General features: G+C 40.0%; 1 protein-coding gene across 3 annotated transcripts in view; it reads left to right on the top strand.

The window, feature by feature from the left end:
* DPP6 (dipeptidyl peptidase like 6) overlaps positions 1-18424 on the top strand; it is a 399855-nt gene that overhangs the window by 304315 nt on the left and 77116 nt on the right. For all 3 annotated transcript variants that reach the window (XM_083881406.1, XM_083881408.1, XM_083881407.1), the window contains exon 8: positions 15420-15540. In XM_083881406.1, the coding sequence (XP_083737532.1) occupies positions 15420-15540 (121 nt within the window). The remainder of the gene's footprint in view (positions 1-15419; positions 15541-18424) is intronic.

Below are 18424 nucleotides of genomic sequence, written 5' to 3' on the forward strand. Positions count from 1 at the left end.
AAAGCCCTAAGAATTCCTGAAGACATCAAGTTTCGTGCATGTTCCTTCAGTGGGATACATGCTATATATATTTTAGGTACCTTTAAAAATCCCTGTGTTTGTTGAATTCCATATGAATCTTGGAAAAAACTTGCTGTTTGGTATGTGGGGGTTTTTTGTTGGGTTGGTTGGTTGGTTGGTTTTGGGGTGGTTTTTTTGTTGTTGTTGGTTTTTTTTGTGCTTTTTTTTTTTTTTTTTGTTTTGTTTTGTTTTGTTTTGTTTTTGGGTTTTTGGGTTTTTGTTGTTGTTGTTGTTGGTTTTGTTTTTGTTTTTTTCCTTTTTTCTTTTTTACTTTGAAATATGTAAAATTATTGAGGTCTATTTCCTGTTCTTGCATTGGAATCAGGGTAGGTGAGGAGCAACTCACTGGTAGTTTAAGCATTGTTTTTTCATACTTCTAATATATGTGCCTTTTTGCCCTTTTCTTTGCCAGTCATTTACTTTGAAATAAAATTATAGCTGTAATTTATAAAATAAACATGCTTTTACATACATCAATACAATCTTTTTATATCTAATAATCAGCAGAGAATTTCCAGAGGGGAAAAAAAAGCTTTTAAAATAAAAAAAAACCCTACAAGAATATTAAATGAGCTCTAAAAACACACCACGTTCACTGTTCTGTATTTCAGGACTAATTGGGTTACTCAGAATATAATTGCCAGCAAAATTCGTGTCACCTTCTGTGGAGATGCAAAGACAGAGAAAAATTAAAGTCTATTAAAATTTGATAGTGGGAATGTGTTTGCCAAATGTACACCAAGCTGTGTTGCAGGAGGAGGAGGGAAAATATGTTGAGTGGGAGGGAAAGGAATAACTGGGAAGTCCAAGTCAGCTCCCCTGGTCCCAGGAGGTTCCTGAGGGTGTTTGAGCGGGGTCCTACATCAGGAGTAAGGACCCTCAGTGTGTGTCAGCCGTGGTGTGCACACAGCAGCAGCCCCTGAGCACAGGCTCAATCCAATTCCATCCCAGGAATGGTGGGAGCAAAAGGCAAGTGAGTTTTGCATCACCTTGAAGTTACCCCAGTCTTCAGGAAATAAAAAAGCTTTCCCCTTGAAATCTCCTGGTTTATTCTTTTTTGGCAATATAAAGGAAAGGCAGGGCAGGAGAGTAAGAGGACTTGGCTCCAAAATTTTTATTCTCTTTGTAGCTTCTATTTCATCCTTCCTGCGGGAACTTTGGGTTGCTGTGCCTGACCTCTTTCTCTCCTGCATGTCTAATCATTCAAAAAAGAAACAAATCTGAAAGAGAAGGAGCCTGAATGATCTGCATTCTCTGTGATTAAAAATATCGTGGAATATTCCCAGGAGCAATTTTCTATTTATCTTGCTTTATTTTGTCCTTTCTCATTAAATTATATGCCAATTTTTGGATGATTAAGTCCTCAGAGCGTGGTTCTTGACTTCTTACTAGCCTGCAGAATGCCACGCATGCCAACTGAGCTGTTTAAATAAAGGCAGATATTGGATCAGAGAAAATCTGTCAGAAGATTAGAATGCAAGAAAGCTCTCACTTCTGGCATCTCAGAAAAATGCTTCAGCTTTTCTCTGATCTCAGCCAAAGTCTTGACAAATTAAGTCTCACAAAGCTGTTGGAAGAATGAGGCCCTCACCAGTGTGAGCTCCAGAGTCATTAGAAAGAGAGACACTAATTTCAGTGCAAGAGGGAACACATTCCCTAAATCTGGCTGTTAATAAAGGGCTCATTCCTCCCATTTGTCCTACAGCATGAGTCATCATTTATGCCTTTACAGAGGGAGTAAAAAACACTGTTAACTTGGAATAGCCATGTGATATATATTCACTATTTGTGGGTGTAAATGACTATGCAAAATGCCTGTGGGAAAATCCATCCTTTCCATGGTGCACCTGACAGCCCAGAGCCTCACTTAGTATTCCATCTCATCAGCCCACTGGCCTTCAGCACGGTGCTTGGTGTTTTTTTAGTGAACAGACTGTACTATCCTCAGTTTGTGTGGTGCTTTCCAGCAATATGAGGCCGTGGGTGGCATGACAGGACAGCAAAAAGTGTTAAAGTGTTATTCTGTACCTTTGTCCTGTTCTGGGTGTGCTTATCTGCACAAGAACCTTCACTCCTTGGATTTCTTCTCTTTTTCTGATCATGTCATCTATGACTCAACAGCTACCCACTTCTGATGTTGCCAAAAAAAATAAAAACCTTCTGCTAATTGATCTTATTGGAATATTTTACCAGTTTCATCATGTTCCATCTCATGTTCCAAGGCTCTGCCCACATGCTGGGATCTCACACAATGTTCCTGTGGTACATTTGCCCCAACAGTATCTAAGAAAAGTTAATAGATCATGAACTCAGCTTCATAAAACTTGTGTGGCTGACAGGCCTGGACCTGTCTATTTATCAAGAAAAGTAAGTGCAGTGTGAAGAGGTTTCTGTTGCTGGTTTTTTTTTGGCAGCAGAGCCGAAATCAGGGAGTTCTTCAGGAATGAGAGACTGTCCAGTGCATGTCTTTAACTGAGGTGCTCAAGGAATCCAATAAACCCAAAGCTTTCAGGAGGCTTTTATGGAAGTTATACCAAAAGGAGCACATCCAGGTTCAAGTATTTGCATTAAGGACAAGCTAGGAATATCCATGGGCCCTGCTGCCAAAAGGAAGGAGACCTGCTCTAATAAAATGCAGTGAAAATTTGTCTGCATTGACAGCACTGAATACAGTTCACAGGAGCTGTTAAACTCCAATATCAAAAGCAGAAGCACTTCTGCTCTGCTGCTATTTTCTTTTTTTTTTTCGAAATCAGAATCTGTGACTGTCCTGACAGATATTAATGGTAATGGTGACACATCAGATGCTGGGAGAGGCAGTTTTGCACAACTTTAGAGGCAGCAGTTATAATTCCAAAAACGACTCTCTCATAGATCATAGTATTTATTCTTCTACAAAGAGAAACATTTTTTTTTTAAGATTCTCTTGACCAGTCAGTCTATTACTGTTTACACATTTCCTTTAAATACCAAAAACATACAGAAAGCAGATTGGGGTTGCTGGAAGTTTTGTATGTCCTTGCATTTTACTGCAGCCCCACAGAAGGGTCAAAACATGTTTTTCCTGCATTCACAGGCAATCAGCCTTTTTCAGTGTCAACTCTGTTTGGAGCAGGAACTATTTCTTATTCCTGTAGATTGTGCTGCAATCAAGTTTATAATTGGTTCTAAGGTAACAGAAGTTAAGTTTCACAGCAGGTGCAGAAGATGCAATAAGAAATCTCTATTTCAGGGAAATGAAAATGCCAGGGGGAAAAAAATGGAGTGATTCTCTCAGCCTCTACCATGTTAGGGCTTTGTAGGTGCCTTCAAACAGGGAATGCTGATGCTGGTAAACAGCTTATTGTCATAAATATTGCTGTTTAAAAAACTGCAATACAATTAAGAGAAACATTGGATTTTTTAAACATATAAAACATTTGAATGATAGATCCTGCTGCACATGACCAGAACCTACCCATCTCCCTTATCATTTTTTTTAATGCTATAGTACAATGTTTTTCCAATTAGGATATCTAGATGCAAAAAAAGCTGGGTAAGTGATGACACCTGGAACTAAACTGGAGTGACTCCTCTAATTAGGAGTTTTTTCCCTGCCTGAATTTGTGCCTGTCATGCCAGCTTAGTTCCAGGCAGAAGGGCTGCACAGATATCAAGGGAAAAGGACCGTTTTCACAGGAGGCACTGAATCATCTGCTGTTGTTCCTATTCCAGCAGGGCTTTTGAACTGCTCTCTGTATAATTGCTGTAGGTCTATTTGTCTCTACCATTCTTTCATAGATTTTTGCATTGTTATTTTCAAGCTGTTGTTCCCTCACCTTTTCTTTTTGCAATGACACCTGAATCAATATTTAGCTGTGGTCTACTGTATATAATTATTCTGGCTTGCTTATCTTGCTTGCTTATCCTGCTAGTTGCAAGAAAAAAGATTTCTGCCCTGTCTCCCACTCCCCACCATCCCCAAAGTCTATGTAAGCCCCATTTAAGCATAGTGAGGGATATTCAGACAGATTTTAACATGGTCTCTGCATTCTGGAGAAGCAAGCATTTCAGCATAATAATGTGCCATCTCCTCATCCCCTTCTCGAGCATCAGGATATGAGGGGTTTTTTTAGGGAAATTTCAGTAAGATATATTACATATACACTCAGCACTTGGACAGCTCTTTTCCCCTCTCCTCTCAATTATTTGAATTATTATTCAAATAATTCCACTGGAAAAGTGTTGTGTTTAAGTTTTTTTTGTTTTGTGTTGTTTTTTGTTTGTTGGGGTTTTATTCTTGTGATTCTCTCTCCTTGGTTACAGTGGCAGCAGTGTCCTATTTTTAACTTTTCACATCCTTGTCATTCCTTTGTCACCCCTGGGCTTGGTGTTGGGTCCTTGCTCCCCAAAGGGAGGTTTTGGCACAGTCAGTGTTATGTTCTTTGCTGAGAAATGGTCACATCCCTTCCCCTCCCAGCATCCTTGGTACTGCATCTTCATCAGGTGTCAAAAGGGTAAGATATTTAGGATAACTGAAGGTGCTGCAATAAATGTTACTGAAGGAAGATGTAGGTAATTTTATTTAAAACAAGATGTTGCTCTTTTTGTGGGCATGAAAGCTTTCAGAGGACAAAATGAAATTGATTATTTGCCATAGAAGTTTCACCAATAAATCAGAAAGTAATTGCCCTTACACCCAAATATGAGATATAAGATGATGCAGGCATTTCCCCTGGGGATGGGACACAGCCACAGGCTTCCTCTGTAATTTCCTATATGTCACTTTGTTTTCTGGTGAAGTTACAGCAATAGATTCCTACCTTTAAATGGACTTACAGAATTGATGCATTAAATGTCACTGACATTCACAGCCTGCATTAAGGGAACTGAGTGTGTTCTTACAAGAAATGCAAATATCCATGGATTTACTAGCTTAGAGGAACTCACCATCTTGTTCCTCTGGAAGGAAATTGTATACTGAATTAAATACTGAATTTTCTTCCTTTATATGTTACCACATTCCCTCACCTGCTACTGTACAATATTCCTAGCAGGAAAACACTCCAACATTGGGCCAGTCCCACTGGAAGTAATTCCCTCCTTTTACAGAAATTTCTTGAATTTCAGTTGAGATTTATGGATATTGAACCACTCTTCTTTGTGAAGGGCAGTTTTCATTTCAGAGATCTGACTGCCAAAAGCATCTTCTTGTCTGTGCCCAAGGGCTCCTCGCATCTTACACATCAGCGGTTGGTGGATGATGTCCTTTGAAATATGTGCTTGTGAAAGGTGTTGTTCTTGAAAACTGCTGTGAAAATACTGACCTTTTACTTTAGATGGCAGCAGTCACTGCTGAGAGTCTGGGGAAGGAGCAGCCATTGGGATGCCACATGCAGGACTGAGCAGTGCCACCCGAGGGACCATGGAGTGTCCCACCTTGGCTGGTGGTGCTGCTCTCTCCTTCCCCACAAGCTGCCATTTACCAGAGAGATGAGGAAACTTCATGAAAAATTCTGTTAGCTCTCCTCCTCACCTGCTGGAAGAGGTGTTGAGTGTTTCTACAACCAAGTTCTAATTAAAGAGGAATATTGCAGTGACCAGCTCACTGTCCAAGGTCAGATGTGCGCCTGGAGGAATCCTAAATCCCAGTTGCCAGTTTCCTTATGCTGACACAAATAATCTTTGTGCTCTTCTTAGTCAGGTGTTCTTTCTATAACACAATAAAGTATTTTAAATGGAACATTGTATCATCTCACATTAAATAATCTAATTTATAGTCATGCCCTACATAACCATCAGAGATATTAGGTTATAGAATACAAGATAATCCATCAAGCAGAACTTAAAAGCAGAAGCAGAGTTCCATACTAAATGGTACATTTACTATTTCATTCTTTTATATAACAAGGCAGTTATAAATTAAAATAACCCCATTAGAATACAGGGCAATGAAATACAAGCAGATATGGTTCTTTCTCTTTGCTGAGGTGAAAAAAACCCTCTTTTCTTCCCTGAAGAACAGAAAACAGCATAGCACGTTTTTCTTGAAAGATGTATTTTTTAAATCTCCAGAATTATGATAACTGTTTATTTGGCTGTACTTTGGCAGATTCTGGGTGTGATTAGAATCCATGCATATTGTAGTCTAACCTGCTCAGAGAATACAAATGGAAATGCACAGCATCTGTAACGATGCAATGTCAAAAATATAAAAAAAACTTGTAGAAAACTGAGAAGAATATTAATGCATTGAAGTTGAGAGAATCAAGAAGAAAAAAATCTTTTCTGTAACCAGTTTAAAAGGAAAAATTGTGGGAATGTGGCTCCATATGATAGAAATCTGCCATACTTCTATAGTCCATTATATGAGACTTTATCTGGAGTATTAGTTTTGACAATTTTGGATTGTCTAAAGACATTTAAACCCACAAAATCTTAAAAACTCTACAGATTGCCTAAGAGAGAATCCAAGTGGGATATTTCCAAACACTTTTCTGAATAGCTCAAAGCCTGCTCTCCTAAATTCCAGGGCTTAATCTTTTTCTCGTATTTCCTCTTGTGATCCTGAACTTCACCACCTCACGGTGTGTGCAGCATCAGCTTCTCCCAGCTTTCACCTTGCCCTGCAGTTTCTCCTGGTTTGAAAATGTGAGGTCCAGCAGAGCATCTCCTGTTGCCCTTATTTTTTCAGCCTTCTGATGTTTTACATTTCTATACTGGAGCTCTCATGCATGTAACATAAACAAAAAATGATGTTTTGAAAATTGTGCATTCCTTCCTGGGGGAAGGACAAATTGATGGACTTCTAGTTTGACCAGTGGGATCAAAGAGGTGTCAACCTCATCCTCCAATCCCTGATCAAACTCCAAAAACTATTTAAACCCTAATCCAAAAATAAACTTCCTTCTTCTGCTCGCACAACCTGACAGTGTGAGTGTGTTTTTTTTGTGTTCATCTGGCAACAATCTCCCTTCATCAGCTCCTTCATCACCTGTATCAGGAAAAATGCCCTCCACAGACCTCCTAGGTTATTGTGCTCATGGTGTTGACCCAGCAGGAGATAAAGGTTAAGGTCCCCAATGAGGATCAGGGTATTTGAATGTGAGGCTTCTTCCATTTATGTGGAGAAGGGCATATCTCCTTCTCCCTGACCAGAAACCTGGTATCAGATGCTCCCACTGCTCCTTTCTTTCCTCCACCCATACCCACATCCTACAAGATGATCACCAGCCCCAGAGAGAAGTCACCTCCAGACCTGGAGAGCCACATCCTCTCTTGAGAATCCTTAAGACTGTTATAGAGCTCTGGACACTGTTCACATAGATAGGAAATGTTTCTTTATTTGGAGACAGGAAGGAATGCTTTTTCCATTCTCTCTGACATTTTGGTCGCTTTGTTGATCTCATGCAATGAAAACAAAGTTAACTTCTCAATGTTTATTTTACAAGGTATATTGGCAGTTTCCAAGCTTACGTGGCTGAAATCAGGAGATTTGCGTGATTAACTAGTGGTGACTCTTCTAGGCTTCCTTTCCCAAATTTGCAATCAAGGCCAATGAAGGCAGCAGACTCTTTGTTAGACATTTGCAGTGGTTCTGGTGGTTTCCCTTGCACAAACAGCTCCATTTCTTTTCATTGCACTGATTCCCATGCAGCTAAGTTCTCACACCACTGGAATCAGATGTGTTCGAGTCTTCCATCCACAGTGACAAGTCATGAATATTGGTTTTAATGTGTTCGTGGATCAGCATGATTCTTACATGCATCAGTCTTCACTTCTGTGTTCTCTGGCTCTAGTGGTCCCCTGGGTTTTTCAGCTTCTCTGTCCTGAAAGCTTCCCTACAGAATCACTTTAAACAGGTGCAGTCCTCCCCTTGATGTAAACATTACCTTTGCCTATGTCTGGGCAAGCTAAATTTGAATTAAACTAAGCTCTATCTCTTTGTGGCATACCTTCAGAAACTTCTATGTATTCTAAATCCCTGGTGTCTTAAGAAGTTATCCTTTTACCTTGTATTAAAACAAAGAGAAACCCTGGTATGAAAAACTGCAGCTGTAGTCTTTTCTGTCAATTATTTATTTAGATGTGGTTCTCTGCAATGTGATGATTGTGTGGAAGAAATTCCTTGTTTTGTCGCTAGTCTTAATAATGACATTTTCATTTTGTGAAGAAAAAAAGTTGATTTAAAAATTCTTTATCTTACTCCTCTGTTATCTGTCTCTTTCCTAAATTATGAACATGAACCAATTGATGAAGAGAATGAAAATATTTTGAAGTTTTTTGTCTTTTATCTTTTTTACACCTGCTATCAAACTATATTTAAATGACAACAAGAGAAGCCTAATTAAAATACTAGATCTTATTATGCAAACTCACTGGTGAGGAGCAGTTTATGGTTTTATTACCCTTTTTGAAGAACTAATAAGAGCTGGTGTAATCACATCATATGCATTAGGAAAAACACTAATGACAGAATACATTAATGACAGCTATTTGAACATCAAAGTTTGCATTTTATGAGGCTCAAAAGAAGAAATTGGCAGAGTATTCATTAAATAATGCATAATCAATCAGCAACAAGCTTGAGGACTGATTTTGAATTGATCACATATTTTTCTGCTGAAGTTGATGTAAGAGCAGTAACTGCAAAATGCCAAGACCTTTCTGGTACAATGCTCGTCACACTTCCCTGATATCACAAAATGAAAACACAATCATTGTATCTGCTTCAAGGTGCTACATGGATGAGGACAGGCCCAGGCTAATTCTGGGTGGTGCAGGCAGGTTTTCACTCAAACAAACAGCAGGGAATCTCTCTCTCTTTGCACCTTTTCATTTTCACAGTCCTCAGCTTCCAGGTTTCATATGGCAGCATAAAAACAAAACCAACTTAAGAAGAGATCTCTCCAAAACATTTGGATGGGAATAGAGAGCACCAGAAATGGTGGAGAGAAGGGAAGGGTCTCTCTGTATGTGCTTTTCCAGGAAGGGTTTGATCATCATCAAACACTACTTGTGTCTGTGATCTGACATTTCCAAACCCCATTTACAAGCTGTGGCTCTGTCACAGACCTCAACCAGCTACTTAGCATATAAATAAAGACATAATACCTTTCCACTCCCTGAACATATTAGTAAGATAAATCTCTGTATTTCCAGAGCCTTCCCAATCGATGTGATGAATAACACCATATAAATATGTAGACAGTTAATATACAGTTCACCACAAAACATTCCTATCATTGAAACCCAAAAGAAAATGAACAGGAGTCAGACTATTCTAAGGAAGTATTTTATCCTGAAAAGTTTTTTAAAAGGTCCTTGATTAGAGGGACTTTAAATCCTCTTGTGAGATTCTTGTGGTGCCACCAAGCTGCTCTATCACTCCCCCTCCCCAGTGGGTCTGGGGGAGAAAATTCTCTGAAAATCTCATGGGTGGAGCTGAGGACAGGGGAAATCACTTGCCAGCTGCCATCGGGGCAAAACAGACTTGATTTGGGGAAATTAGTTTGATAACTCGCTATTAATTGTAACAGAATTGTAAGAGTGAGAAATAAAACAAAAATGAACACACCTTCCCTTCCTATCCCTCCTCATCCACTGACCATGGTGTCTGCAAGGCTGTTTCTCTCACATTTTCTCACTCCTCTCACATACATACAAGCCCAGCACTTTTACCCTTTTATGAATACATTTTCACAGATGTATTAGCAGTGTCCCTGATGGGCTGAGCTTTGACCAGTGGCAGGTCTGTAACTTTTCATAGATTTTTTTTGTTTGTTTGTTTACTGATTCTGCAAAATAAATGCATTTCAGAGAGTTTTCTCAGAAGTTTTCAAAAAGTTTTTAAATTATTCTCTTTCTTTTTTTTTTTTTTTATTATTCAGAATATGCTCTCAGGTGAACTGCTTTTCCAGAAAAAGAGAAGAAAGAGAAAAAATAAAGGTTTAACATTAAAAAGAAGAAACAATGAAAAACATCATGTTGGATGAGGAGAGAATAGTGTGTTTATTTGTAGTTCTATTTCCCCACTCAGCATGTCTTCCTTTTTGATTCTGGTCTTTTTAAGCCTCAAAGGAAGATTTTGAATTTAAAACAGGGTTTTGTGGTTTAACCCCAGCCAGCAGCCAAGCCCCACAAGCTGCTTGCTCCAGCGGGATCAGGGAGAGAACGAGAAGAGTAAAGCCCAGAGCACTGGTGGTTGGAGATAAAGACAGTTTAATAGGGAAAGCAAAGAGCTGTGCACACAAGCAAAGCAAAACAAGGAATTCATTCCCTGCTTCCCTTGCTGGGCAGGTATTTTCTCTTCAGGAGAGCAGGACCCATCGCATGTATCAGGGGCTTGGGAAGACAAACACCATCACTCCAGAAGTTCCCCTCTTCCTTTTTCTTCCTCCACACCCCCATACTGATCATGATGCTGTGTGGTCTGGGATAACTCTTGGGTCAGTTTGGGTCATCTGTCCTGGCTGTGTCTCCTCCCATCTCCCCAGGCACCCTCAGCCTCCTCGACAGTTGGCAGCACAAAACCCAGAAAATTCTGTGTAAGCCCTGCTCAGCAATAACAAAAATATCTCTGTATTATCAACACTGTGCTCAGCACAAATCCAAACCACAGCCCTGTGCCAGCCACTGGGAAGAAAATTAACCCTACCCCAGCCAAACCCAGCACAGTGTCAAGGAAAGGCTTTGTGCCTGTCTGTACATGAAGGCCAGTTCTTGTTGGTCAAACTCTCCATGTCTAAGTGCCAACCTTTCCATGTTGTCTATTCTCTCACAGGTAAATCCTGTGGGCTCAACTTGCAGAGTGCAGAGCTGCCTTTGAACCTGTAGGAAGCATTTACACTTTGCAGTGTACTAATAGCTTAAAGCAATAAGCATCTAGGGATTGACTTTATGAGAAATTTGAGTGATGCAGCTCATTCAGTTGATAAGTTACGCATTAGAAATTGTGGGCTAAAGAGAAGATAAACTTAGAGTGCCACCTTACAGCTGGAAAATAAATAGGAGCAGTAAAAATTCAGATTGGTGAATATGAATTTATTTTCTTTTGATCTATGGAGAAGTAGGAATTTCACACACCTCTTTGGCTCGAAGGAAGGGGGGTTGACCAACTGTAAAAGGAGGTGTAGTGTTCACCTACTCAAAATAGTTGGTGACTGTGACTTTTTGAGTCTTAAAGAGATTATTTTCATTATATTCCTGAAAATATCCATAAATTAATCCATTTAAAAGCACCAATATTTTAATAAATGCAGCATAATTGCTGAATGTCACTCTGGGTCAGTTTGATAGAGAGTATTATAGTACAAGGCCTTAAGCAGTTGCAAAAGTATTTTAAACAAATCCTTGAATCAATCAGTGTCGTTAAGGCTCTTGTATGTTTGAAGTGAATTAAGTTTAATTTGTTGTTAGATCAAATATTTACCCTACTGTATAAATTTATCTTACTGGGTACTTAAGCTTTGACTTCCTGTCTCATGCTTATAGTCCAATCAGCCTCATATTCTTTTCTCCAGTTTGAGTTGGGTTGTGCAAGGATGTCAAATGGTTCAGGGTAATCAATTCTAACACCAGCTGCAAGTGGGCAGAGATTTCTGCCCAGACCACAGGAGTCAGTGGTGTGCTGATACCTGAGGCTGAAGGAGTTATAGCTGAAAGTTACATCCTGAGCCACATAAAGCCAACAGCAAAATCTCCATTGATTTTTATTATCCTGGGATTAAGTGAATGCATTTGAAAAACCCCAAACTTTATCTTAATCCCCTCAGATGTTCCAGGGGGTTTTTTGTTAAGTGTTTAATCTTTTGGGCATCTGTTAAAACATCCAGCAGGAAGAGAGGTCTTCTATATCCAGTGGCAAGAAGTTCCATATGTTCCATATGTTAATTCTGATTTAATTAGGAAAAATATTCTAGGTTTGCCTGTAGTTTTTGAGAAATAAAATGGTGAAAATACATTTTTCCTTTTATTATGTGTCTGACCACTATCTTAAAGAACTTACATCTTGTTTTTTTCTGTAGAGTTACCAATTTCTGTTTCTTCAATCTATGTGTAGATGTTTCCATTCTCGTACTTCTTTCAAAATATCTTTTCTTTCCTCTGCATTGAATGTGTTATGATGAAAAAGGACGTGGTATTCAACACAGGGCTCCTCCTGACTTGGCACACCTTGGTTTTCCACGCCAGTAGTTGTATTCAGTATTGGATTTTAAGGCACATATATTGCAAAAATGTCTGGGTTAAAGTCTTGCTCAAATATGCACACCAAAAGAGAAGACACCAGAAATCTGGGCTCTGCTCTTTATCTCCTCTACAGAGAGGCATAAAACTGAGCTTGATCCCTCTGTCATCATTTTAAATTTCTCTAGTGCTATGCAAAGCTGGCATAAAGTAATGTAAAAGTGATGTCTGTACATATTTTTACTATTTTTCTTTACTAGAATTTCTTATCCTCTAATTAGATGACAGAATTGATCATTTGATAGAAAGCACTGCTTTGATGCCATGAAACCAAAACAGTAAAAATTGTTACACAGGTATTTCACAATAACTTCAAATACGTTTCTAATGTGGGATGTGAGGTAATCCAAAGACATTTCTGTCTTGATGAATAACAGAAGTCCAAAAGCTTTTTCTTAATTTATAAGATACATTACACAGAAATCTTCCTTGTGCTGCTTCAGTTATCTTTTATCTTGATTATGGTTGACATTTTTAGGGTACAAGGCACTGTAGTTAGGAGGATAATTTTTAAATCTCCATGAGGTGCTGCAGTTTGACTCTGAATTATATGGGAGACAGTTTGAAGTCAGAGCACTATATTATTTTTCCACTGCAGCTCCCAGATACCTCACACAGCCTGATGAGTGCAATGAAGCTTTGAAAGACCAAACACGGAAGGTGGAAACATTGCAATACTTTAAAAAGGGAAGGGTGGGAACAGTTTGTCAATCCACTTTCTTTATTTTTCCTGTAAACTCATAAAACATTGAATATAGTAGGAAATATTGCAAACCTTATTTTGCTGGAAGAATCTGGGCAAGGGAAGGGTTGCATCACTTGAGTAAATCCACTTGATTGTGTGCCTGTCACAGAAGAGCTCATACCCAAGCACCCCTTCGCATATTTAGTACTCAGACACAGAGATTTGGATTTATTTGGACCCTGAGTATCTTATTCTGCTTAGTCTTCACAATTTTTATGCACATTTAAACTGCAACAACCTCCCCATATGCAGATTAACTAATACATAAAATTCTTTACTTGGAATCCCTTACCTGGCTGCTCTGTTTACTAAAATTAAAGGTAGGAAAGAGAACGCAGTATCTTCCACAACGTATTTTTTACTTTCCAAATCTATTCATTGAATGCAGCTCTTCCTAGTTTAAAAGGAAGAAGAGCAAGCTATAGTTTCAGTAATAATTCCCACCTTTAGGAAACCTGCTGTAGCTCCTGCCAAAATTAAATTAAGATCTATACTTTCTTCTGGAATATTTCCAGCTTATCCTTGGGTGAAACATATACCATAATAGGATGTGAAACAGAAGATGAAAGCAAATATTTTTCTCAATTCTGTCTTTCTATAAGGTGAGAAATTGCTTTTTTTTATGGTGGTAAAGATACATAACATTTATTCCAATATCTTCAAGTGTATAAAAACCCATCTATAAATGTCTACTAAATTATATTAAGTTTGCATTTCAGTCTAAATAGCTTACTGATACCCTGTTCAGTACATCTTTATGGCTTGAATAGAGTTTAAAAATATGTTAAAGACTGGGATAGAGAGCAGAGTAAAGCTCCCATGAGGTGAAAGGGTCAGTGACCTGCCACTCCTCTTAGACACACACAAGTTTGTGGGACTGCACAGGATCCATCCAAGGGTACAGTGGGAACTGGTAGGAATGCTCTCTGAGCCACTTCCCATCATTTACCAGCAGAGCAGGCTAACTGGGGAGGGCCCAGGTGACTGGAGGTCAGCAAATGTGATGCCTGTCTACAAAAAGAGCCAGTGGTGTGAGGTTCAACAAGGCCAAGTGCTGGGCCCTGCACTTGTATCACAATAACCCCAGGCAGTGCTACAGGCTGGGGACAGAGTGGCTGGAAAGTGGCTCTGCAGGAAAGGACCTGGGCGTGCTGGTTAACAGCAGCTGAACATGAGCCAGGTGTGTGCCCAGGTGGCCAAGAAAGCCAAAGGCATCCTGGTCTGTATCAGAAATGGCCAGCAGGACCAGGGCAATGATTGTTCCCCTGTACCGGCCACTGGTGAGGCTGCACCTCAAACCCTGTGTTCAGTTCCCTCACCACAAGAAAGATTCTGAGGTGCTGGATCATGTCCAGAGAAGGGCAACAGAGCTCAGGAAGAGTCTGGAGCTCCAGTCCTATGAGGAGTGGCTGAGGGAGCTGGGATTGTTCAGCCTGGAGAAAAGGGGCTCAGGGGGGGACCTCATCACTGTCCAAAATTACCTGAGAGGAGGCTGGAGCAAGGGGGGATCAATTTCTTCTCCCAAGGAGCCAAGAGATAGACAAGAGGAAATGGCCTCAAGCTGTGCCAGGGAGGTTTAGGTTGGATTCTAAGAGCAATTCCTTCACAGAAAGGGCTGTCAAGCCTGGGAACAGGCTGCCCATGGCAGTGGTGGAGTCACCATATCTGGAGATATTTTAATGGCATGTAGATGTGGCACTGGGGGACGTGCTTTAGTGATGGGCTTGGCAGTGCTAGGTTAATGCTTGGACTCAGTGACCTTACAATCATAGAAGGGTTTGGGTTGGAAGAGACATTAAAAACTTCAAGGGTGTTTTACAACCAAGTGATTCTGTGATTCTATAACTTTACTTAGAGCAAGACGTGTTTCAGTTTGGGGTGAGGGGACAGGAACTGTGCTATCAATGACAGAAGAACACAGAACAATTTAACACATGATCAAGACTGATGCCATGGAACAATATTTTAACTATTGGCTGGCTAAAGCTTTACTTCCTGATCCGCATTTAAACACATAAGTAAAGTGTCTGATTCACAGCAGTAGCTCTAACAACTCAAAACCTGAGCAATGGCATTCTTCATCTCATGCCCTCTACCTGAACTGTTCAATTTCTGAAATGAAGACAAGAGTGAGAGAAATAAAGCTTGTCTCAAAGCACCAAGGCTTCAGTTTCTTATAAATTAGCATCTTTCTATTAGCTGATGGCATTGGAAGCAAGCTGTGGAAATCCTTTTTTTTTTTACAAAAGATGCCATAAAACTGTGATGTGTGATTTTGTACTGCCAATTATTGTAAAAGCAAAATGCAACATTTTATGCTGGAGCCACTGCTTAATGCTGTTCTCTTTTCTTTTTTCTTTTTCTTTTTTTTTTTTTCCCTTCAAATCAGATATTTATCTTTGAGAATAACATCTATTACTGTGCCCATGTGGGGAAACAAGCCATCCGAGTGGTCTCCACAGGAAAGGAAGGTGTTATTTTCAATGGGCTCAGCGACTGGCTCTATGAAGGTAGGACACAACATTTAGGCCAGCAGTTAGTTATGAGTTTAAGTTACAGTCTAGAATGACAGACCTTGCTGGAATTAGACATCCAGCACTGCATTTCCTGGGCACTGGTGGACCATGGAGCTGAAAACTTGCAATTCTAACAGCTGCCTGATGTGCTGGACTGTAAATAATGTGAAATGGTGTAAGAATTCTGTTTTCAGACTGTTTTCTTTCCCTTAGTCCAAAGGTAATAAATCACTGGGCTTTAATGAACAGAACTGCTTCATTATTTAATGGCACCTACAATCACTCATGGATGTGCCAGTTTTCAAATCACAGAAAAGGACAGAAATGGGGAGGGAAAGGGGTTCTATCTTAAAGGAGAAAGCAAGGAAGCAATTTTACTTGATTAGCTGTTTTCCACAGAACTAGGTGAGTCTTGGAAGCTGTCCAGATCTTGTCACCTAAAAAAAAAATTCTTAAAGCAGACCCCAGTAATTGGCTCCTTTCCGGTGAAAATGGGCCTGACAGGGTGGAGGGTCATCTCTGGAGCACTGCTTTTCTTTGATCCTTTCAGCTGGCAAATGGCCATTCAGGTGTCTGTGAGCAGCTGCTTGAAAAGTGATTTCAACTGCTCCTTAGCTTAGGAGAGGATCCTCATAAGCCCCAGTTCTTTTGGGGGTTGTTGCACACTTTTAAACTAGTATGTCAGAATAAAAATGTTAATGTTAATACACACACACATACACACACATATATATGTGTGTGTATATATATAACAAGTACATATCATGCATCCCTCTCTCTGTTGCTGAGTAATGCTGCTGCCAGCAGTTCCTTCTCACAAGGATCCTGGCTTTTAGATCTGGCATGTCTTTCCTGTGACACAGTTTCCCCCTAAAGCCACACTTTATCCTACAGGTCCCAGTATAATCCCAAGGTTTTCTTACCTCTGTAGAGAGAAAGATTTCAAATATATCAAGTAACTATGTCCTGTTGGCTGCTCTCAGTTTTCTTGAGGCTTAATAGAACAGAATAGTTTACAAAATGCCATTAGCAGTTAATTGGTGTAAAAATGGGAATCACTACTTCAATTGGTCTGTATCACAGCTAGACCAGGACCCTTGGACTCAGAAATGAGGAAATTAAAATAAATGAGTTTGCCCCTCCCAAAGATGCTGATCTCATAAATCAGCGTACAAACTCATCAACACATCAGCGGAAAAATCTGATAGGGGTTTTTTATTTTTTAAATACGTGTTTCTACTGTAATACAGCATATTTGCAAGTAAATGCCTTCCTTGTGCTGTGAAAGCTTTTTGTAACCAGAGAAGTGGCTAAGAAGTAACAAAATGCTAATTTCCCTTCACTTTATTTATTAATTTGCTGGTGAAGTTGTGGGCAGGCTGTTTGACTCTGTAGGTCAAATGTGCCTACATTTGGCTGATAAACATCATTTAGTACATCAGGTCTCCTTGCAGAGTCTCCCACACAGCACCACGCTGAGAGGAGTTTGTCAAGCCCCTGAACTCAGGGCACCCCAGCAAGCCCCAGATGACACTTGTTTTGCTGACACATATTTTTATTCAATTACAGGATTGCTCAGGCAATTTCTTGGCTGACATTGACTTTCAGGTTTGCCCTCTGTAATGAATTTGCTTGTTAACTTTATGTTAATGTGCCAGGGTAAGAAATGAATGTGTGATTGAGTACAGTCTGGTTATCCCAAGCCAGGTTCTGTAGCCTGTGAGGCACGAGGCAGATTAGGACCATGAACCTGCTGTTCACTGGGAGAATGTTTGAAAGAAATTAGGATTTGGAAATGTCACTTCGTGTCCTAATATAGTTTATATTGAACTAAATAATTCTCTGATTTCACAAGCAAGGTGTAGAAGGTCCCACAGGAGAACCTGATTTTAACGTTCCCAACTGATGGGAATCCAAAATCAAACCCAGAGCTGAACTGTGTGAGCTGAGCTCCTTCTCTTCTCATTACTTGTGCTGTCCTCATGGAGGTAAACTTGGGACTGGTGTCAGGACTCAGGACTTATTCCAGGTGCTGAACAAGCTGTCATTGGATCTGTCATTGAACATGGTGCCATTGGATCTGCAGTGCTCAGACTCCAGCTGCCTGCATGCACGGATGGATGGAGTGGGATCCAGAAGAAGCTGAATATTCCATGGGGATAAATGGATAAGGACAAATGAGAAAGGAGAGACAACTCCCCAGTGGGGTCCAAGAGCATCCAGTTATGGTTGCCAGTGAGCTTTAACCTGGGATACTCTGCCAACACACCATCACCTTGGTTTTTCACAAAAAAGTCTTTCTTTTTCTTGGATGCCACCTCTTCAGCGGGATAAACTTGGACAACATTTTAAATCCAAACTTGCCTGTCTGGAAATGCTTGAAAACTTGGCAAAGACTGAACTGTGCCACCTCAAGACTATTTTTGCCCTTCCTCCATTGCTGCTGCGGATTATGGTCGTGCCTTCCCTACCTCCCCAGCCAGGCTGTGATGCTGTTTTACACTACAGTGACACAGACTCCGAGCTTCAGAAGGCTGAAAATTACTCTTTTTATTTTTGGGATGTGTTTTTTTTATATATATATAATTTTACACAGACCAATTTGATTGGTGAAATGAAGGCAAACTTCTTCAATCACATTGGTCAGACCAGGGGGACAGCAAGAAGATATCCCTCCAAGGAAAAGGAATTTTCTTCCCAGGAAAAGGAATGAATAACATAGTACAGTTACAAAAACACTTCTCTTGTTTACAAAAAATTCCCTGGAAAAAGATTTTCAGAAAACCAAAACACCTCAGGCATGGAAGCAGGGCTACAGGGCTGGGTGGGATGCTGGGGCCTGTGTTTGTTTGCACTGCTACTGTCTCAGTGAGCTACC

Source organism: Zosterops lateralis (genome assembly GCF_965231275.1).
Source record: "Zosterops lateralis genome assembly, chromosome: 1".
NCBI classification, from domain to species: domain Eukaryota; kingdom Metazoa; phylum Chordata; class Aves; order Passeriformes; family Zosteropidae; genus Zosterops; species Zosterops lateralis.